This window comes from Erinaceus europaeus, chromosome X (assembly GCF_950295315.1).
Source record: "Erinaceus europaeus chromosome X, mEriEur2.1, whole genome shotgun sequence".
Classification (NCBI taxonomy): domain Eukaryota; kingdom Metazoa; phylum Chordata; class Mammalia; order Eulipotyphla; family Erinaceidae; genus Erinaceus; species Erinaceus europaeus.
In genome coordinates, this window is record NC_080185.1 from 54,888,861 (window position 1) to 54,911,619 (window position 22,759).

Below are 22,759 nucleotides of genomic sequence, written 5' to 3' on the forward strand. Positions count from 1 at the left end.
GGAACCATGGAGCCTCAGGAATTATAGAGTTTTGCAGAACCATTATGCTGCCTCATTAGCCCCAGTTCTAATTTTCTATGAGTATAAAGAAGGGCTAAGTTTTGAGAATGAAAGGGAGGTCATTCCTGGGTAAGATGTAGCATGATAGAATGGGGTTGGAGTATCCCTAGATGAACAAGCATAAGGCAGAGACTTCCTTGGGTCCTGATCTTGCCATGTTCCCAGGGAGCCATTCCTTTCACACATGCCTCATTCATTGTAATTCAACACTCCTGGGGGAACTGCCAGGTCCTGTGGCATTACAGGAAATTGCCTTGTGGCCATTGGGGCTTCTCTGGTTACTTGCCTCAGTGACAGAGGACAGTGATGGCTTCCTGTTAGCTGGGTATCTTTGCCTCCTTGTTCTGCCAAGTCCCCAAGAAATATTAGCTTCCATTTCTTAGCTCTTGTTAAAATTTTCTCCCTCTCTCATCCTGCCCTCCTCTTTTGACCCTTCTTGTCCTGTGCTAGAGGTTTTGGAACTTGCTCCACAATAGGTAACCTTTATGGGATACCCAAAAGACACTGTCTGAAAGTAGGTCATAGCTCTGAACAGATACCACTTCAATGTTGACAATGTTTATTGTGTCCTTTCTCTTCAAAGGAGTGACTTGTATCATTTAAGAAAGCATTATTTTCTGCTGATTACATTACTTGGGTAATGCAAAAATGTGGTGAGAAACAAATTATCTGTAACCCCCAGAAATACAGTAATCAACAAAGTTGACAGCACAGCTGAAGGTTAATCTCAGTGGTTCCCTATCTTTGTTTCTGCTCTATTTCACCCTCCTCCTAAAATGTTTCTTGATCTCACCCTTATAAAACCATGCCTGTCCTATATACCACAAGATGGAAGGCAAACTGGAAAGTATACAATCACACTTACCATGTCAAAGGCATATGAGAGAGATAAAATATCTCATACCAGGAAAGTGTTAGGAATCTGAAATAGCAGTATTTTGTCATGGCTCTGCCATCACTACCTTGTTACTGAAGTGTTATAGTGATAAAAGTGTTGTAGGAATGACTAAAGAGATAAGAGATCATCTGAGAAATCCACAATGTTCTCTGGGAGTTAGGAAAAAAATCTCATAGTTCAAGAGGCAAGAATGATTAAGTGTGAAACTAGTTCATAAAAAAATACCTTCCTCTTAAAAAAATGTTAAAGAAAAGTTGGATTATATTGAATCCATATGAGAGATAAAGTTGTATTACAGATAATAGCTCCAATTTATGCTTTGATTTTTTTTTCTAAAGATGGATAGGGTCAGCAGAGCAGTTTTCTCACACTACCATCCTCAGAGTACACAGAGGGCTTAGGAAACACTAAAGCATAAGAGCTAAGGTCAAGGCTTTGGAGTTACCCAAATTTGAGTTCAAATTCCAGCTCCATCCACATGATCATCAAATATGCCTTAAGTGTCATCTCCTGTTTTAGACAGAAAGTTGCAAGGTTAGACAACCCTGTAAGTTTTCTACTTGTATATAGTTATATTCTAGTGGGGAAAGACAGAATGATTAATGATGAAAAAATAACAAGGATGTAACTGTAAGTAACTAGGGTTACTTTAGTTTGAATGGTCAGGACAGGCCTCTCTGACTATGGACAGTTAAGCTGAGAACTGTATGACTGAAAGATGCTAACAAGAAAAAAAAAAAACTAAGACAATGCTATTTCATGGAAAAGCAAAGGCTGTGATGCAGGCTTGACTTTAAAAAAAAAAAAAGAATACTGGTATGATTGAGCTGAGTGAGCCAGGAAGAGAATGGGGAGATGAAGTTGGAGAGCATCAAGCCAGGTCATTCTTAGCACTTGTATAAATTCAACCAGTAATTCAAATTTATCATAATAAGAAAGCAAGAGGGGAATAGGAAGCTGAAGACTTGGGGAGGTACTATACAATAACACCTGATGAATTTGGAACAAACTGGAGACAGAGATTTCATTGTTAGGTTTGAATGGTATATTAAGAGCAGACCCTAAGGAGAACAGCTGTGAGGGAAAATTCAGCGGACATTTGTATTTTTCATCACATTTCTAGCACTTGACCTTCTCTCAAGTTTTCCCATTTGGCAACTTCTTTCCAGCACATGCAAATTATAAGCCTATTGGAACACATGCTTTCATACATGTGTGGAAGTTTTACATAAAGCCTCAAATAATGGAATTCTTCTAACTTTATGGCTGGAATTTCTGTCAGCAAGGAAGAGGGTATCTGTATTTTCATGATTTTTAAAATATTTTTTAATTCCTAATTTAAAAGATCATAAGATAATAGAGGTATAGCTCCACACCATTCCCCCACCAAAGTTATTATTATTGTTATTATTAAAATAATAATAATTTAAAAATTATTATTAAAATTAAAAAATATATTTATAAAAAGGAAACATTGACTAAACCATAGGATAAGAGGGGTACAACGTCACACAATTCCCACCACCAGAACTCTGTATCCCGCCCCCCCCCCCCCCACTGATTGCTTTCCTATTCTTTAACCCTCTGGGAGTATGGATCCAAGGTCATTGTGGGATGCAGAAGGTGGAAGGTCTGGCTTCTGTAATTGCTTCCCCACTGAACATGGATGTTGATAGGTCAATCCATACTCCCAGCCTCTCTCTCTCTTTCCCTACTGGGCAAGGGTTCTGGGGAAGCAGAGCTCCAGGATACATTGGTGGGATTGTCTGTCCAGGGAAGTCTGGTCGGCATCATGTTAGCATCTGGAACCTGGTGGTTGAAAAGAGAGTTAACATACAAAGTCAAACAAATTGTTGAACAGTCATGGACCTAAAGGCTGAAATAGTGCAGAAGAAGAGTTGAGGGGTGTCTCTGTTTTGTATATAGCTAGTAGGCACTTTTTAGTTCTATTCCAGAGGGCCTATGGCTGGCTATAGTACTGTTTTTTTGGTTTTTTTTTTCTTTTTGCCTCAGCCTGAAATCTTATATGTAGGTGGGTCCTAATTATTGTCTGGGGAGATGATGTCATGGCTGGCAGAAGGACCAGAAATCTGGATCAGGGAAGAGAGTAGCTCCCAAATATGAGAAAGGTGTATAAATATTGTTGACTGTAAACCCTATCGATTTGATCTGATCTGGAGCCCATATTTAGCTTAGGAGCCTATGTGACCTCGGCATCCCTGTAGATATGAGCTCACATTCTGTGGTCATAAGTAGGAACTTTCCAAGCTGCCCCAATATCAGGACCCATCTTCCTCAGGTGTAGCATAGAGTATATTCTCCATTCTTCCTTCGGAGGATGGAACATTCTCTACCATTGTTGATCCAAGTTGACAGCAAGGTCCTATGGGGGCCCACAAAGCAGTCTGTCTTGTTGTTCCTGATAGAAATGACCAGTAATAATGGGGATAGAGATTTATTCAAGGTCTAGGCCCATCATGTCTGTTTGGGAATCTCACAACTCCCCGATTACGGTCCCAGCTGATGGGGTGGCCTGATAGTGACTAAAGAGTCATCATTAAAGTCTCTTCCCCTTATTAAACTTTTGCAGTGCTTGCTTTGATGAGGTTAGCTTTGGAGTGAGTGAGGCTATTGAAATAGTAAGTAAGTGAGGAGGGTATCTAAGTCTAAGTAGACACTATTACATTATGAATTTTATACTGACTCACTACAGATTACTGTGTATTTTTGCTTTCAGGTATATATTTTGCCCTAATTTATGGATACATGTGAGCATATACTCTATCTCATGGAACCTGGTCTATAGCTAGGTTTTGGGACTTTTTAGGAAGTGAACCGCCTGGAATGGAATTAGAGAATACTATGAAAGTAAAGGTCTCACCTGGGTAATGAAGGTGAAGGGTTGACATTCCATGTCTGATGTCTCTGGACACAGTCTGAAGTGAAGGGTGCTTAGGTGGTACTCTTTGAGTTGATTAGGTTGGGATCAGCAGATGCAATATCATTTGGTATGAACTGAGAAAAGCATGCAGTAAATTGGACCCCACCCTAGTGGTTCCAAGACTGGGGAAATATAGTCTCTATAGAGGAAGCAGGAAGTTCCTGCTGTCTTAGGGTTTAAGAAGACAATAGATAGTTATTGCTATAATCACATTATTTGGCAATTGGGTTAACTTTGAAAAACCCCTTTGTTAGACTTTGCTGTATAATACACAGCATCACCATAATTTATGTCCTTTGACATTATTTGTATATAGCTGTGCCACCAGTTGCTTCTGTTCTCCCTGACCTAAGCTTTTAAGAGAGTCAACGTTGTCAAAGACTCAGCCTATGTATTAAAAAGACTCAGTCTGTGATTTAAAAAAATTGAGATATTCAATTTTCCCCTCTCATATGAATTAAATAGTGATTTATATGACTACAAATTGATAGGAGTGTACACAAACACCATTCCTACCACCCCCTCCCCCCTCCCCGTGAAGCTAAACATCCACCCTTTCCCACAACCCAGGGTTTTTACTTTGGTGCCCTACTCCAAATTCAGTCAAATCCTGCTTGTAGTTTCCCTTTCTGTTCTTCTTTCTCAACTTCTGTTGATGAGCGGGATTATCCCATACTCGTCTTTATCTTTCTGACTAAGCTCACTTAACATAATTCCTTCTAGCTCCATCCAATATGAGTCAGAGAAGGTGGGTTCATTGTTCTTTTTTTTAAAGTAAGATATTTCTTTTTAAATTTTTTTATTATCTTTATTTAATTATTGGATAGAGATGCTCAGAAATGGAGAGGGGGGAGAGAGAGATAGAGAGACACCTGCAGTCCTGCTTCACCACTAGTGAAGCTTTCCCCCTGCAGGTGGGAAACGGGGGCTCGAACAAGGGTTCTTGGGACTGTAACATGTGTGCTCAACCAGGTGTGCCACCACCTGGCCCGGGTTCATTGTTCTTAATAGCTGCATAATATATCACAACTTTCTCAGCCATTCATCTGTTGTTGGGCACCTTGATTGTTTCCAGGTTTTAGCTGTTATGAATTGTGCTGTTATGAACATAGGTGTACAGGCTTCTTTTTGGTTGGGTATTATGGAGTCCTTGGGGTATATCCCTAGGAGAGGGATTACTGAGTCATAATGGGAAGTCCCTATCTAGCCTTGTGAGAGTTCTCCAGACTGCTCTTCACAGAGGTTGGACCAATTTACATTCCCACCAGCAATGCAAGATTCCTTTGTCCCTACAACTTCTCCAACATTTTTTGTTGCTGTCCTTTTTGATGTATGCCATTTTCAAAGGGGTTGGGTGGTATCTCAATGTTGTCTTTATTTGCATTTCTCTGACAATCAGCTACCTGGAGCAATTTTTTATGTGTCTGTTAGCCTTTTGGATCTCTTCTGCAGTGAATGTTCTGTTCATATCCTCTGCCCATTTTGGATGGGGTCATTTGCTTTTTTGTTGTTAAGTTTGCTGAGCTCTTTGTATATTTTGGTGATTAGTCTCTTGCCTGATGTATGGCATGTGAAGATCTCCCATTCTGTGAGAGGTCTCTTTGCTTTCTTTTTTTGGCTGTGCAGAAGCTTTTCAATTTGATGTAGCCCCATTGGTTTGTTTCTGCTTTAGTCTTCCTTGCAATTGCATTTGTTTCATCAAAGATTTCCTTAAGGTTTAGGTGGGAAAGTGTTCCACCAATGTTTTCCTTTAAATGTTTGATAGTTTCTGGTCTAACATCCATTTCCTTGATCCATTTGGAGTTGATTTATGTTTGTGGTGAGATAAAGTGGTTCAGTTTCATTCTTATGCATGTTTTAACCCAGTTTTCCCAGGAACATTTTCTGAAGAGACCCTCCTCCCTCCATTTAATACTTTGTGTCCCCTTATCAAAGATTAGATTTCTATCATGTGGGGGTTTAGTTCTGGGCTTTCAATTGTGTTCCACTGGTCTGTGTGCCTATTTTGTTCCAGTACCAGGCTGTTTTGATGATGGTGGCCTTATAATATAGTTTGAGATCTGGGAGTGTGATGCCTCCATTTCTGTTTCTTTTTCTCAAGATTGTTATGGTGATTCTAGCTGTTTCCTGGATCCAGATAAATTATTGTAGTTTTTGTTCTATTCTCTTAAAGAAGCTTGGTGGAACACGTTAAATTTTTATATAGTTCTGGGGAGAATATTCATTTTGATGATATTGATTCTTCCAACCCATGAGCATGGGATGTCTTTCTGTTTCTCGGTATCATTTTCTATTTCCTTGAACAGTGACTCATAGTTTTCAGTATACAAGTCTTTCACTTCTTTGGTCAGGTTAATTCCTAGGTACTTTATTGATTTTGCTGCAACAGTGAATGGGAGTGATTTCTGGATGTCTTCTTCTTCAGATTTAGTGTTTGCATAAAGAAATGCCACTGATTTTTGTACATTGGTTTTGTAGCCTGACACTTTGCTATATTGCCTAATAAGTTCCAGTAGTTTTCTGCTGGATTCTTTAGGTTTCTCTATATATACTATCATATTATCTACAAATAGAGAGAGCTTGACTTCTTCCCTTCACATCTGTATTCCTTTGATTTCTTTCTCTTTACTGACAGCTATGGCAAGAACTTCCAATACTATATTGAGGAGTAATGGTGATAATGAACAGCACTGCCTAGTCCCCTATCTGAGGGGGAATGCTTTCAGCTTCTGTCCATTGAGTATGATGTTGGCTGTAGGTTTGCTATATATGGCCTCCACTATCTTGAGGAATTTCCCATCTATTCCCATTTTTGTAGTGTTTTGAGCATGAATGGGCATTGGATTTTGTCAAAGGCTTTCTCTGCATCTATTGAGATAATCATGTGTTTTTTGGCTTTGCTTTTATTGATGTGATGAATGACATCAATTGGCTTACCTATGTTCAACCAGCCTTGCATTCCTGGGATAAATCCCACTTGGTCTTGATAAACAATCTTTTTGATATACTGCTTTTTGATATACTGTGGTTGGCCAGGATCTTGTCTAATATCTTGGCATCTATGTTAATCAGAGATATTGGTCTGTAGTTTTCCTTTTTTTGTTGTGTCCCTATCTGCTTTTGGTATCAGGGTGATGTTGGCTTCATAGAAGGTGGAAGGGAGTGTTCCTGTTTCTTCAATCTTGTGGAAAAGGTTTAGAAGTATAGGTATTAACTGTTTCCTGAAGGGTTTGTAGAATTCATCTGTAAAGCCATCTGGTCCAGGACATTTGTTGTTGCAAAGATTCTTAATAACTGTCTCAATTTCATTGCCTGTGATTGGTGCATTTAGGTTTGTAGTTCTTCTTGGTTCAGTTTTGGAAGGGATTTGTGTCTAGGAATTCTTCCATTTCTTCCAGATTCTCTAGCTTGGTGGTGTATAGGTCTTCGTAGAAGTTTCGCATGATGTTCTAGATTTCTGTGGTGTCAGTTGTGACAATTCTATTTATTTGGGTCTTCTCCCTTTTTTTAAGTGAGTCTGGCTAGGAGTTTGTCAATCTTGTTTAATTTTTCAAAGAACCAACATTTGGCTTCATCGATCTTTTGTATGGTTTTCTTATTTTCAATGTTGTTTATTTATGCTCTAATTTTAGTGATTTCTGTCCTTCTTGTTGCTTTATTGTTCCTTTGTTCCTCTTCCTCTACATCCTTAAGGTGTGCTTTAAGGTAATTTATTTGAGCATTTTCTTGTTCTCTAATATATGATTGTATAGCTATGAGTTTCCCTTTCAATACTGCTTTAGCTTTAGCTGTGTCCCAAATATTTTTATAGCTTGTGTCTTCATTTTCATTAATTTCGAAGAACATTTGAATTTCTCGCTTGAGTGTCTCTCTGACCAAGTGTTCTTAAGCAGCATGTTTTTGAGTTCCCAAATTCTGTGACTTTTGGTAATTTTCTGTTTGTTGTTAAATTTTATCTTTACTCCACTGTGTTCTGCAAAGATACTTAGGATGATTTCAATGCTCTTGAATTTGTTGATACTGTCTTTGTGGTCTAACATGTGGTCTATCCTTGAGTATGTGCTGTGTGGATTTGAAAAGAATGTGTATTCCTGTTTTTTGGGGTGAAGAACTCTGGAAATGTCCAGGAGGTCTAGTCTGTCCATCTCTTCATTTGATTCTCTGTTTTGTTGATCTGTCTAAGTGTGAGATTGGAGTGTTAAAATCTCCCACTATTACTGTACTACTATTGATGTATTTTCCTAGTTCTTTCAGTAGGTGTTTGATGTATTTAGATGGTCCCTCATTGGGTGCATATATGTTAATAATTGTTAAATCTTCTTGGTTGATTGATCCTCTAATCATTATGTAATGGCCTTGCCTATCTTTTATTACTTTATATAATTTAAAGTCTATTGTGTCAGGGACTAGAATGGTTGTTCCTGCCTTTTTTGTGCTCCATTAGCCTGTATGATAGTTTTCATCCTTTCACTTTAAGTCTGTGTTTGTCTTGTTGGGTCAGATGGGATTCTTGCAAGCAGCATATGGTTGGGTTATGTTTTCTGATCTATCCTCCCAATCTGTGCCTTTTAATGGATGAGTTTAAGCCATTGGCATTTATCGATATTATGAATTTAATGTATTGTAGTGCCTTTATTCAACAATTTTTTATTTGCTCTGATCTATGGCAAGTATTATGGTGATGTTCTTGTTTGTAAGAGGTCTTTTAGAGCCTCTTTCAGGGCAGGCTTGGTGATGGTAGCCTCCTTTAAATGTTGTCTGTCTGAGAAGGTTTTGATCCCTCCATCTAGTTTGAATGAAAGTCTAGCAGGATATATTATCCTTGGTTGAAACCTTTTTTCATTCAGGGCTTGACATAGCTTGTAATTCTCTTCTGGCTTTTAGAGTTTGACTGGAGAAGTCTGCTGATAGTATTATGGGTTTTCCACTGTATGTGACTTTCTGTTTTACTCTTACAGCCTTTAGGATCCTTTCTTTATCCTTACTTCTTTTTACTGTAACTATGATGTGTCTTGGTGTCTTCAGGTCTGAGTTGATTCTGTTTGGGACTCTGAGTCTCTTGAATCTTAATTTCCTTTCTGTTGTTTAGGTCTAAGAAGTTTTCTTCTATAATTTCCTCTGGAATGTTTACTTCCCCTTCCTCTCTTTCTTCCTCTGGCAGGCCAATTATACCAATGTTACTTTTTTTGAGATCATCCCATATGTTCTGTTGTTTTTCAGTGTCTCTCAATCTCTTTTTGAGCTCTTTTACCTCTTTCTTCGTTTTCTCTAACTCATCCTCTGTCTGGATAATTCTGTTTTCTGCTTCTGTTAGCCTGATTTCCCTTCCCTCAGCTTCTTTCTTCAGTTGAGTTATAGTATTAGCATGTTCTGCTAATTGTCCTTTTAGTTCATCTATTTTAGCTTTCAGTTCTCTAATTACCTCAAGGTGGCTTGTGTTTTCCTTGAGGGTCTCATCTATTGTTTCCCTAATTCTGACAGCCTTTTCCTCCATAGTTGTCTTCATTTCTCTGATTATTAGGTTTATTATTGCTTGCATACTTTTTCTTGTCTATGGTTACTTCTGACTGATTTGGATTTTCTTCAGTGCTTTTGTCTTGATTCATTGTGGTAGCAATTTTATTTGTTCTTGGTTTAACCAGCTTTTAAAAATATATTTATTTTATTTATTTATTCCCTTTTGTTGCCCTTGTTGTTTTATTGTTATAGTTATTATTGTTGTTGTTGTTGTTGGATGGGACAGAGAGAAATGGAGAGAGGAGGGGAAGACAGAGAGGAGGAGAGAAAGATAGACACCTGGAGACCTGCTTCACCGCCTGTGAAGCAACTCCCCTGCAGGTGGGGAGCCGGGGTTCGAACCGGGATCCTTATGCCGGTCCTTGTGCTTTGCGCCACCTGCGCTTAACCCGCTGCGCTACAGCCCGACTCCCGGTTTAACCATTTTTTATTGATGCGTTTTTTATTTTTGTGATCTGTCATTCTTCAGTTGTGTTTTGAATACAAGCCACACTATGCTAAATACCTTTATGACAAATGTAGTCACCCAACCTCAGAAATTACAACAATAGTAACTGAAGCAAGGAGTGATGCAGTTCAACCAATACCAGTTAGCCAAACAACACATCCAGTCCAAGAAAAAAATAGCAACCAAATCCAAAGGAAAAAGAAAGAGAAAGTAAAAAAGGGAAAGCAAGAATACACAATTATGCAAATCTACTGCTCACTGTAAATTCTAAGGATAGCAAGAGGATAAAGAGAAGTAGAGAAGAGAGAGTCACACACACACACACACACACACACACAGAGTCCACTATGAGTCAGATTTTTTCCCCAAAATAGTTCACAAATGATCATCAGTGAATTCAGAAAGCAAAAGAAGGAGTAAGGAAGAAAAAAATACAAGAACAAGAAAAACAAAAAGAGCAGTGAAAGGAAAGTGTGTGTGTGTTTTTTTTTTTTATTAGCTAGGAGGAGGGAAAAAAGAGAGTGGAGGGAAGAGGTAGAGAGAAACAAGTTCCTCTCACACTAGATAGAACACTCAGACACCTAGCAATGGAAAAAACAACAAAAGTTAATTCTGGTCAACCTGAAGAAGGAGGGGGGAAAGGGATACATGTATATAATAATAGTAATAATATAATAGAATAGAGTAAAAAAAAAAACCTAGAAGTCAGTCTGCAGCTTGCAGATTACCTGCAGACAGCCTGAGAAAGGGCAACCAATTGTAAGAAGTATCAAAAAAAAAAACAAACCTACAGGTAGTAGTTCCCAGGCAGGGATAAGTCTCTGATTGGTAAGGTATTTTGTCACTCATATAGAGCTCCAGCCACTTAAAAAAAAAAAAAAAATGAAAAAACGCTTGGAATGACACTCCTGGTGAGTCAGGAATCTTGGTAAAGAAAATAGCTCAGCAGGGAGCCTGCTAGGACAGGCTTTCCAGCCCCTGGGGGTTATTTCTGGGGTGAGGATGAGGGATGAGCTTCATAAATAATCACCCTTAGGACCCCTTATTCCCCTTCCTGATGACAGCCCAGTATCCTACCCTATCCAGCGAATCCTTGGTCACAAGCTGCTGCTTTTTGGAGCTCTCGCCAGCCACTGTTTTCAAATCATCTTCTATTTTACTCTTATAAAGGACAAGAAGCCTTCCTTTCTTTCTTTTTTTAAGTTAATGATTTAACAATGATCGGCAAGTTTTTGGTAGAAGAGGGATACAATTTCCATATTCCATCCCCTCCACTGGAAGGTTCCCTATTCTTAATCCCTATGGGAGTATGGACCAAAGATCTTTATGGGTTGCAGTAGGTGGGAGGTTTGGTTTCTGTAATTGCTTCTCTGCTGGACTTTGGCATTGACAGGTCAATCCATACCCCCAACTTGTTTCTGTCTTTCCCTAGTGGGGCAAAGTTCTGGGGAGGACCACCATCAATGTTCTGTGCCCTAAGTCCCCCAATAATAACCACCACAATTTCCCCAATGTCTTGGGATTGACTACTTTTATTTTCAAATTCATGTGTTTCACTCCTAATTAATATATGAGTGAAACCATCAGCAAGGGATTATCTGAATCTCAGTCCCTATATGAGCTGCCAAGCTGGTTCTTTGTTTAGCTATAGATCTCACCTGAATGAGTAAAAATTCAAGTTGTTTTTTTTTTTCTTTCATGTGATGCATGACAGAACCAGACAAGATTATTAGGTCACTCTAAGTTTACTTGGCTAAGAGGAGTGTGGCTAAAAATTATTTTTCATGGTGTACTATTGTTTCTTGGTTCACATGGTTTACTAGCTTTTTCTTCTTCTTCTTCTTCTTTTCTTTTCAAACAGGGAGAGAAGTCATATGGAAAGCCTTGTGGGGGCCAAGACTGCAGTGGGGGCTGCAAATGTCTTCCTGAAAAAGGAACAAGAGTAAGTTGCTTCGAACATCATTGAAAGGCATAAAGTTGTGGGGCTATTATCTGAAGTGTATGTTTTCTTTAAAATTAAACTGCTTAGAATGTAATCTTGTGCATTCATGGAACAAGAAAAGTAATGAAGACCAGCGGGATGGAGCTTTGCTGACTACCAATAGATACAACTAGACTGGTCAGCATCTCTGAGGGATCAAGAAGAGGCTTCTTTCATTAACTTAATGCCAACATTTCCTCCAGGTTTCATCTGGAGTGTTTCAAAAAGCCAAATAGTTTGTGAATAACCTAATTCTGATATGTTTGTAAATATGTGTAAAATTCCATAGTTCACTTGTGTCCATTGGTTCTTCTTTTCCACTCTTGGGAATAAGACAACTACAAACTGGAAATACAATTTGTATTTTGTATCCAGAGTATAGAACGTTTATACACTACAAAAATATAGGTAAATACTTATGGAGAATGATTTATAGAGTGGCACACCTGGTTAAGTGCACATAGTACTAAGCACAAAGACTAGGTTCAAGCCCCTGCTCCCTGCCTGCAGGGGAAAGCTTCTCAAGTGGTGAAGCAGATCTGCAGGTTCCTCTTTTTCTCTCTCCCTCTCTTTAACCCCCCTACTCTCAATTTCTCTCTATCCTATTCAATAAAATGGAAAAAGTGGCCTCCAGGATCAGTGAATTTGTAATGCTGGCACTGAGCCCCAGCCCTAGATGCAAAATTATAATATTAACAACAACAATAATAATAAATAAAATTTTAAATATTTTTTTAAAAATGACATAGATATTGCATTGTTTCAAAGTATTATGAGTGTTCTATAAATAAAGTGTTGGACTCACAGGCATGAAGTCCTGTATGTGATACCTGTCAATGCATATGCCAGAGTGACTGGTTCTTTCCCTCTCTTTCTCATTAATAAGTAAGTAAATAAATAAATATGCATAAAGACATTATGTGGTATTCAATGCATTATCTCTTATTAACAATGCAAAATTCAAGTGTTGTACAACTGGTAGCTAATATAGTATATTCATACACCATTTTCATTTTAGTCCATATATATGTATATGTTTATGTGATGGGTTACCCCAGATAATTTTTAACTGTTTTTCACTGAGTAAACCTGCATCTTTAGTAGAAATATATAAATATTTAAGAAAAATATTTAAGGGATTCAATGTTTCCAGGATTTCTGACCATATTGCAGAATTCAAATCTTCTGGCTTCCTACATCATATCTGCATTCTCACCACACTCAAACTACCCTGAGATCTTAACTTTCAAAAGACACTGCATAAATAGGTTAACTAAACCCTTAAAAAAACATAGCCAAGTGGGGAACAGAGTGACCGCTCCACCTTTTCTTTTATTATCTTCCATTTGCATTAAAGTGAAATGTCAAACTATGCCAGAATTCGAAGGAAGAGAAATAAAAAGCCATTTTCTCATCAAAAGGAGCCAGGCCTATTCTACATTAAAGGTATCAACTTAGAGAATCACAAAATGTCAGAAAGGGAAGGGATCATAGTGACCATTTCATCTTGTCCTGTGGTTGTACAGAGAAAACATATTCTGAGAAGGAAAGTGACTTCCTGGGGACATATAGCATATCTATGACAGATCTGAGCTATTACTTGAGTCCTTTGATTCCTTGTCTATTTATCTTTCACTGTCTCCTAGGTAAGGCATGTTCATGGCAGCCACCAAGCCTATACCCTGGCCTCTGATCAACAACCAGGAAACATGTTATAAAAATAACTACAGTAAATAGAATACTTTCTTTAAAAATTATATTTAGACTTTCTTGTTTTGATTTTTAAAATTTTATCATTTTTTATTTTATAGGGCAGAGAGAAATTGAGAAGGGATAGAGAGGGAGAAAGAGATAAACAGACACCTGCAGCACTACATCACTTGTTAATCTTCCCCCCCACAGGTGGGAATAGGGAGCTTAAACCTGAGTTCTTTCACTTGGTAGCATGTGCACTTAACCAGGTTTGCCACCTCCTAGCCCTCTGAAGAATATATTCTTTAAAAATATGCAGATAGTGAGGACAAAGTAGAAAAAAAAAATTAACATTTTTCATTCCTACTGTTGTCTTTCTGTACTGTTCCTATACAGAATCAGAGATATGTAAAAATTCATGTGAAGTAGTTTTATTTTCTGTTTTTCTTTTTTAAACAAGTGCATTATGTTGTGCTTTTGGTCACTCATGTCTTATTATTTTTCTCTACCCCAGAGTTTAACCCAGCTATCTCCATTTTAATTACTTCTCAGATTGCTTCTAGACTTTTTATATTAAAAATGAGATTATTGGGAGTCGGGCAGTAACACAGCGGGTTAAGCGCACCTGTCACAAAGTGCAAGGACCAGCGGAAAGACCCCGGTTCGAGCCCCCGGCTCCCCACCTGCAGAGGAGTCGCTTCACAGACGGTGAAGCAGGTCTGCAGTTATCTATCTTTATCTCCCCCTCTCTGTCTTCCCCTCTTCTCTCCATTTCTCTCTGTCCTATCCAACAATGATGTCATCAGTAAGAACTACAATAATAAAACAACAAGAACAACAAAAGGGAATAAATAAATATAAAAAATTTTAAATGACATTATTGTTTTGGAGATCCTTGAACAAGCCTCTTTCTATTCATCTCTAGCATAGATACTAAGAGTCAAGATTACCAGAAACAAGGATATATTCATTTTTCAAAAATTAATGTTCAGATACTGCTTAAAAGTATCTATTCCAATTTAGACTCCCATCAGCATTGTATAAAAGTAATCTTGCTTTTAAACCCTTGCCAACACTTGATATATTCCCTAATATGGGTGAAAACCATCCCAGTTCCAAAGCTATATTGAGCTTAGCATTCTTTTCATACATTCACTGGGTGTTCTGTTTCTTCTGGGAATTTTTTTAGGGGCATATCCTCTACTCACTTTCTGTAAGAGTTCATTCTTATTGATTGGTCTTTACCTCTGCAAAAATATCAAGTGAAAAAATAACCCAACTGAAAAAAGATGAGAGTTGAAATCTGACACAAAGGGGCATTTCCTAATGAGTTTAAGGAGGAGGCCGTGAGAAGGGAGTAGATAGAAAACCATTGGTTAGACCCAACAGACAGGAAACTGAGAAGTAGCTGCACACTGTTTATTGGGTTAGGAAGCCTTTAAAAGTAAAACTCTTACTGCATATCTGTATGGAGGTCAATTCTACTCCAGGCAAACATGCCTACAATGACCTCATTGTCTAACTCCTGGCTGAACTTTTTATCTTTGAAGGTGGAAGGCAGTGGACTTCCTCTGTGAGGAGCCCTCATTTGGGTTCCAAACATCTGGAGCCCTGTCTGGCTTCTCCTTTGAAAGTATGAGTGGCTGGGGAGCACAAAATAGAGGAAAAAATGGAATATCACTGCGCAGATTCCCCCCCCTCTTCAATAGTGAAATGACTCAGAATCCACACAATTAAACATGTTCCTGAAGCCTAACATTTCTGGGGAATGTTTGTCAAGGTTATTGAACCAGACCAAGCTTGATTTCATGAGTCAGAAACAAGGATGTCCTAATTCCCAAGTAGATGAGAAGGCCAGTACTAAGAGAGCCAACCCTGTGAGCACAGAAGCTTCCAAATCCTCCCACCCCCACCCCCATGCAGCCAGGTCTCTTTTCAGTTAGTCTGCCTCCCCTCCTGAGTTCCCTGGGCCAAGCACTTTTGTTTAAACTGGCCCCAGCAATGTTGACCCTGTGGAAAGCCCCTCAGTACCCCTTTTGTGCAGATGTCAGAAAGATTTGAGGCTGTTTTCCTTAGCTGAGTGGAGAGCCCCATTTGGATTTCAAGCTCTCAAGTTCTGTGATGCGGGAGGGGAGGCATTGGGTCACCCCTCAGATAGTCTGCTGCTCTTCATGAGAGCATCAAGTTCAGAGATTGCTAGGCAGTGTATACTTTTCCTTTGCTAAAAACCTCTCAAGTTGACTAGGGCATTCATATATTACCTAACACTCCAGCATGACTGCCCCACAACCCTTTTTGGCTTAAGCTATCTCAACTTGATTTTTCTCAAAGTGTGCCCCGCTTAGTAAAAGCTCTTGGCTTAGCATTGGTGCACAGCCTTGTTCTTTCCAAACTGTTATCTTCTAGGGCCTCTATTATCTGTGTGTAACAAATAAAGAAACTAAATGACTTGTCCAAGGTCATTAACCTGTGTTTGGCTGAACCATATTTAAAATAATTTAGGAAATTATCAACTTTTATAAGAAATATGCCTGGCAATGTTAAGTAAGGGTTTTGTTTCCCTTGGACATGTAAAAATTTGGATTTAATGTTAACTTTTCAGCTTTCTTTTTCTTTTCTTTTATGTTTATTTCTTTTTTTTTTTTTTTTTGAGTGTAGGTGTTATTATCTAGATAAACTGTTCTTGTGAGTCCTGTTCCATGGTATTTTTTTTCTGCCACTGGATGGAATGACATACTTTAGGCTAACATTTCCATTCCTTCTCCCCTCACACATTAGATTTGATCTCTGCATTCTACTCCACTGGAGTATGTTTATCTATGTTGGGAACAGGAGGCCGTTTGTTTTGCTCTGAATCTGGTGTTCCATAACACTATTTCAGAGTACTTCCCATTTTAATTATATATAACATGGTGAGCTCCTAATTATCCATGACATTTAAAGGAACATTGGCACAGAGAATCCCAAACCACAGGGAATGTTTGGCTTCCCCACTAAGTAAGGGCTACTTGCCACCATCACCCCCAAAAAAAGTTACATCCTAGCTAGAGTTTATGAGATCTGCTTGCATTTCATGTGACACAGCCCCCATTTCTTCCTTATCTCCTGCTGCATCTTGCTGCTTTCCATCACGGTGTGTTTCTTATGAATTCCCAAACCCAGATGCATTAGTCACCAGATTGTCTATTTACTCTCCTACTGCAAACATCTGGTGTTCCCTGTGTCAGCTGGCTCCTGCCGTGATGACCAGGATTGCTTCCATTTGCCCCTGAAATAGTTCCCGTATACATAATTCTATCTGCCCTATGTACCAACCCACACCTTTGCATTACCAAGCTCTAACACACACACACACACACACACACACACACACACACACACACACTCTCTCTCTCTGATGGCCTTATCCTTAACTGTGCCCGTGCCCCAAGTGAAATCTCATATTGCTCATGACCTTCTTGGGTGGCCAGGTCTGCAATCAAGCCTCTTGCCTTCTTTGCCTGTTAGCTCCCTGGCCTGTAGCACTGGCTTCACTGCTTACACTGGTCATCAGTAACCAGTTTGTTGTAACCAGTTTGTTGCCAAACCCAATAAACACTCTTCATTTAACTTCCTTGAATTCTCTGTAGCTCAAGATATCTTTCTGCCCTGAAACTCACTGGTTCACATTGTTCTCTCCTTGCTCTTTCCCTTAGATTGGGACTCCCCAGGGTTTTGTCCTCATCCTATTTCTCTTTTTCCTGTACATCTTTCTCAGGGTAGTTTCAAATATCCCAAGGATTTCAGTTACCTCCCATGTGGTAACAAATATTAAAATAAGTACCCATTGCTCTTCCAATACAAAATTTTATTCAATATTTATTTGTTTGTTCTTTGTTTATTTATTAATGAGAAAGAAGACAAGAGCATCACTGTGGCACATGCAGTGCCAGGAATCAAATTCAGGACCTCTCATTTGAGAGCCCAACATTTTTTTCATTTTACCACTACTTCGGAACCAATTTTTTTTTTTACTATCTATTTTTTTTATTGAGACACTAAAAGGAAAGGAAGAAGGGGGTGGAGAAAACACGCTACACAACTTCTTCACTGCTCCTTAAGCTTTCCCCCTGCAGGTAATGACAGAGGTCTTTTTTTTTTTTTAACCTGCTTCACTACCAGTGAAGCAACTCCCCTCAAGGCATGGAGCCGGGGGCTTGAACCTTACGCCAGTCCTTAATCCAGTCCTTGCACTTTTCGCCACGTGTGCTTAACCTGCTGCGTTACTGCCTGACTCCCATGACAGAGGTCTTGAACCCAGGCCCTTGTGCACTGTAACTAACATGTGTACCCACCGAGGCCCAAATAAAATCTTACTTCTAGCAATCCTGCAGTACCCCATGGCCTGCCCCTTAGCTAAGTTATTTGTAATGTCGCAGGCTTCATACCAGGTATGGCCTTTACATATATTATCTTTTTAAATTTTATTTATTTATTATTGCATAGAGACAGAAATTGAAAGGGAAGGAGGAGATAGAGAGGGAGAGAGACACATGCAGCTCTACTTCACCACTCATGAAGCTTCTCTTCTTCAGGTGGGGATGACCCTAGGTCCTTGCCCACTGTAGTGTGTGCACTTAACCAGGTGCACCACCACCTGGCCCCTCTATATGTACTGTCCATCCTGCAGCTCTACCCAATGTCTGTTGGCATATTGCTATTGACTCAACCTTTAAAACTTAATACAAGGACTAGAGAGAGCTAAATTGGTAGGATGCCCACCATGCCATGAACAAAACCTGGATTCAAGCCATGAAACTACAAGGGAGGTGTCATGATACCAAGGGAAATTCTGAAACTGAAGTGTCTCCCTATTTCTCTGAATGAAAAAGTTGGCCCCGGAGTGGCAGAATCCTCAGGGCCTATCTCCAAGAAACACACACACACACACACACACACACACACACACACACACACACACATACACACTATACTTCTTTTTTTAAAATTTATTTTGATTTAAGAAAGGATAAATTAACAAAACCATAGGGTAGGAGGGGTACAACTCCACACATTTCCCACCACCCAATCTCCATATCCCATCCCCTCCCCTAATAGCTTTCCCATTCTCTATCCCTCTGGGAGCATGGACCCAGGGTTGTTGTGGGTTGCAGAAAGTGGAAGGTCTGGCTTCTGTAATTGCTTCCCTGCTGAACATGGACATTGACTGGTCGGTCCATACTCCCAGTCTGCCTCTCTCTTTCCCTAGTAGGGTGGGTCTCTGGGGAATCGGAGCTTCAGGACACATTGGTGGGGTCTGGCATCTGGAACCTGATGGCTGAAAAGAGAGTTAACATACAAAGCCAAACAAATTGTTGAGCAATCATGGACCCAAAGGCTGGAAGAGTGGAGAGGAAGTGTTGGGGGGGGGTACTCACTGCAAACTCTAGTGTACTTCTGCTTTCAGGTATATATTTTGCACTAGTTTATGGATACATGTGAACATATGCTCTCTCTCACAGAACCTGGTCTATATCTAGGTTTTGGGACTTTGTTAAAAAGTGATCCACCTGTGGTCCGGGTGGTGGCACAGTGGATAAAGCATTGGACTCTCAAGCATGAGGTCCTGAGTTCAATCCCCGGCAGCACATGTACCAGACTAATGGCTGGCTCCTTCTCTCTCCTCCTGCTTCTCATTAATAAATAAATAACTTTAAAAAAGTGATCCACCTGGGATGGAATTAGAGAATACTATGAAAGGAAAGGTCTCACCCGAGTAATGAAGCTGAAGGGTTGTTATTCCACACCTGAAGTCTCTGGACACAGTCTGAGCTGAAGCATGTTGAGGTGGCAACTATTGCGTTGATTAGGTAGCGATTGGCAGATGCAATATTATTTGATATGGATTGTGAGAGGCATGCGGGAAAGTGGGCCCCACCCTAAGGTTCAAGGACTTGGGGAAATATAGGCTCTTTAGTGGAGATGTGAGGTTCCTGCTGTCTTAGGGTTCAAAATGACAATGGATAGTTAATGTTATCATCACATTATTTGGTAATTGGGTTAACTTTGAAAAGTCCTTTTGTTAGGGTTTGCCACTATACTTCTTTATGAAGTTTAATACAGTCAGCAGGGTTAAGATGATAAGATGATCTCTTACCATTTGTAGGTTAAATCACAGTAGTCCATTGAATCTTCTTAAAGGAAACCAGAGGGGACTGGGTCTTCTTACAGTCATTACAGGGTACAGTAGGTGCTGAACACTGCTTCATGAAGGAATGACTAAAAAATCTGGGTAAGTCTCATTCTAATCTTACTCTCCACATCCTGGATTTGCTGTTAGGTTACTAACATTTGAAATAGAAGCAAGTCTCCTCTCTAGAGAGGATTCCTTTCTGCCAAAAGAAGGCAAAGAGTAAGGGCAATTATTTCCATGTCTTTCTTAGATCCTGTTATGTGGAAGGTTCCTAGCACATTTTTTAAAAATGTATTATGGGGGATTAATAGTTTATAGTCTACAGTAAAATACAACAGTTGATAACATTTCTCAGTTTTCCATATAACAATCTACCTCTACCCCACCCAACGTCCTCCTCTGCCATCATGTTCAGGACCTGAACACCCCACCGCAGAATCTTATACTTTGGTGCAGTACACCAACTCCAGTCCAGGTTCTGCTTTGTATTTTCCCTTCAATTCTTATTTTCCAAGTTATGTCTATAAGTGGGATCATCCAATATTCTTCCTTCTTTTTCTGGCTTATCTCAACATGATTCCTTCAAGCTCAATCCAAGATGAGGTGAAGGTGAAATCACCATTTTTTAATAGCTGAGTAGTATTCCATTGCATATATACACCACAACTTACTCAGCTACTCATCTGTTGTTAGACAGCTGGATTGCTTTCATGTTTTGGCTATTACAAATTGCTCAGCACCTTTTCACATTCCCATACTTTCCTTTTGGTTTCTGCTGGATCTAACTTCTCTGACTTTTTAGACTTGGCCTCTTCCTTTTTATGATAGAATCTTTTTCTGTGCCAACCAACCCCAAGGGGCCTTCACAAATGGTTTTTCTCTACTTTGAGTCAAAGATAATCACATTTTCTTATATATATATATTTTGCCTCCAGGGTTATTGCCAGGGCTCGGTGCCTGCACCATGAATTCACTGCTCCTGGAGGCCATTTTTCCCTTTTGTTACCCTGGTTGTTTTACCATTGTTGTGGTCATTATTATCGTTGTTATTGTTGTCATTGTTGTTGGATAGGACAGAGAGAAATGGAGAGAGGAGGGGAAGACAGAGGGGGGAGAGAAAGATAGACACCTGCAGACCTGCTTCACTACCTGTGAAGTGACTCCCCTGCAAGTGGGGAGCTCGAACCGGGATCCTTCCGCTGGTCCTTGTGCTTTGCCACACGTGCACTTAACCCACTGTGCTACATTAATATATTTTTTAAATTTTTATCTTTATTTATTTGTTGGATACAGACAGCCAGAAACTGAGAGGGAAGGAAGTGATAGAGAGGGAGAGAGACAGGGAGACACCTGCAACACTGCTTCACCACTTGCAAAACTTCTCCCCTGCTGGTGGGGTCTGGGAGCTTGAACCTGGATCCTTGCGCATTGTAACTCAATCAAGTGTGATACCACCTAGCCCCCAGAGTTTCTTTCTGACATTAAATTTTACCCTTCTTCTATAAAATCTTTTGCATAAAAAACTCTTTAATTTTTTTCATTATGTTTATTTATTGGAGAGAGACAGCCAGAAATTGTGAGGAAAGGGGAGATAGAGAGGGAGAGAAACAGAGCGACACCTGTAGCACTGCTTCACCATTCACAAAGCTTTTTTCCTCTTGTAGGTGGGGACTGGGGGACTTAAACCTGGATCCTTGCCATTATAACATGTTCACTCAACCAGGTACACCACCACCCACCCCTTGCCTAATGACTCCTTATGTAAAATTCAAGGTATTAAGTTTCCCTTGTTCTGTTTTCTTGTGAGAAGAGTGAAGTATCAGTTCACTTGGCAAATAGGGTGTCGCTTTGCAACATGTACAGCCTGGGTCCAACCCTCAACTTCACAATATTGAAGGAAGCTTTGGTGCTTTGGCTTCTCCTTGCACCACTCTCTCCATCTACTTTGTCTATCCCTCTCCCAAACCCTCTCCCTCTCCCTCTCTGTCTCCACCTTTTGTCTCTATAAAAAAGTGAAAGGACCCACCAGCAGCGAGAAATCTTCAGGAGTGGTGAAGCAGGGCTTGATCTCTCTGTCCCTTTCCCTGTCTATCTCTCCCATTACTTTCAACTTCTGTCTCTATCCAATAATAAATAAATATTTTTTAAAAGTGAAAGGAGAGGAGTAGTATTTGAACAGAATAGGAGCCACTGGGTGGAAATAAGGGAGGTAAGTAGAAAAAAAATCAAGAGTCCAACTATTATGGTCAAGGATAATTGATGATGGTGTCAGAAATTGGTGTCTCTGCACTGAATCAAGATGCAGTTGTAGTTCATCAGATGTCCATTGTTATCTTACCCCCTTCTTTGATCACCTTGAGACTTTATGGGATTTGTGCAGTTTGTTAGCTCTACTAGAAAGAGAAGCTTCTGTTACAGTAGAGTCAAGGAACTGGCAGAGGAGATAAAGCCACAGCTGTGTAGTCAAAAGTACTACTTAACATATCCTAAGCATTATGTCCTGGATGACATCAGGCTAGTGATTTTCCCTCTTAGGGTTTCATTTTACTCATAAGTAAAATAAGGGGTTATCACTGTGTGATCTTGAAACAACCACCAGCTTGGACCATCGAAGTTAGATAATGCATGGGCTTACTGGAATAGCTCCTTGTCCCTACTGTGTCTTATCACACTTTCCAGTGTTACCATGAGATACAGAGGGTGATGTTTGACAATGTTCTGCCTACTGGAGTGGTATCTTAGCAGCTGCCTTAAAAGGAACTCACTTGATGTGGCCTTATTCTGTGGATGCCGGAAGCTCCTGACAGCTGAAGCTTCTTTCTTTGCAGGAATGTGGAATAGCACTCTCCCTCCTTGAGCAAGTGACAGGTGTCATTTGAAGAGAATCACAGGAATATCTCTTTACCACACATCCCCCCAAAATAGCTTCCCTGCCTTGCCTAGTAATCATTCTGCCTACTCTCGGGTTAGCATTGCCCAAGCTTTGCATTGCTCGAACAAGTTACATATATGTATCTCTGATGAGAGGTGATGGCCTCACGTTTCATACA

At 39.7% G+C, this 22,759-nt stretch overlaps 1 protein-coding gene across 2 annotated transcripts in view; it reads left to right on the top strand.

Annotated features, from left to right (window-relative positions):
• Window positions 1–22,759, top strand: part of LOC103120162 (collagen alpha-6(IV) chain) — a 414,904-nt gene that overhangs the window by 154,375 nt on the left and 237,770 nt on the right. For both annotated transcript variants that reach the window (XM_060182558.1, XM_060182559.1), the window contains exon 3: window positions 11,726–11,806. In XM_060182558.1, coding sequence (XP_060038541.1) covers window positions 11,726–11,806 — 81 coding nt within the window. The remainder of the gene's footprint in view (window positions 1–11,725; window positions 11,807–22,759) is intronic.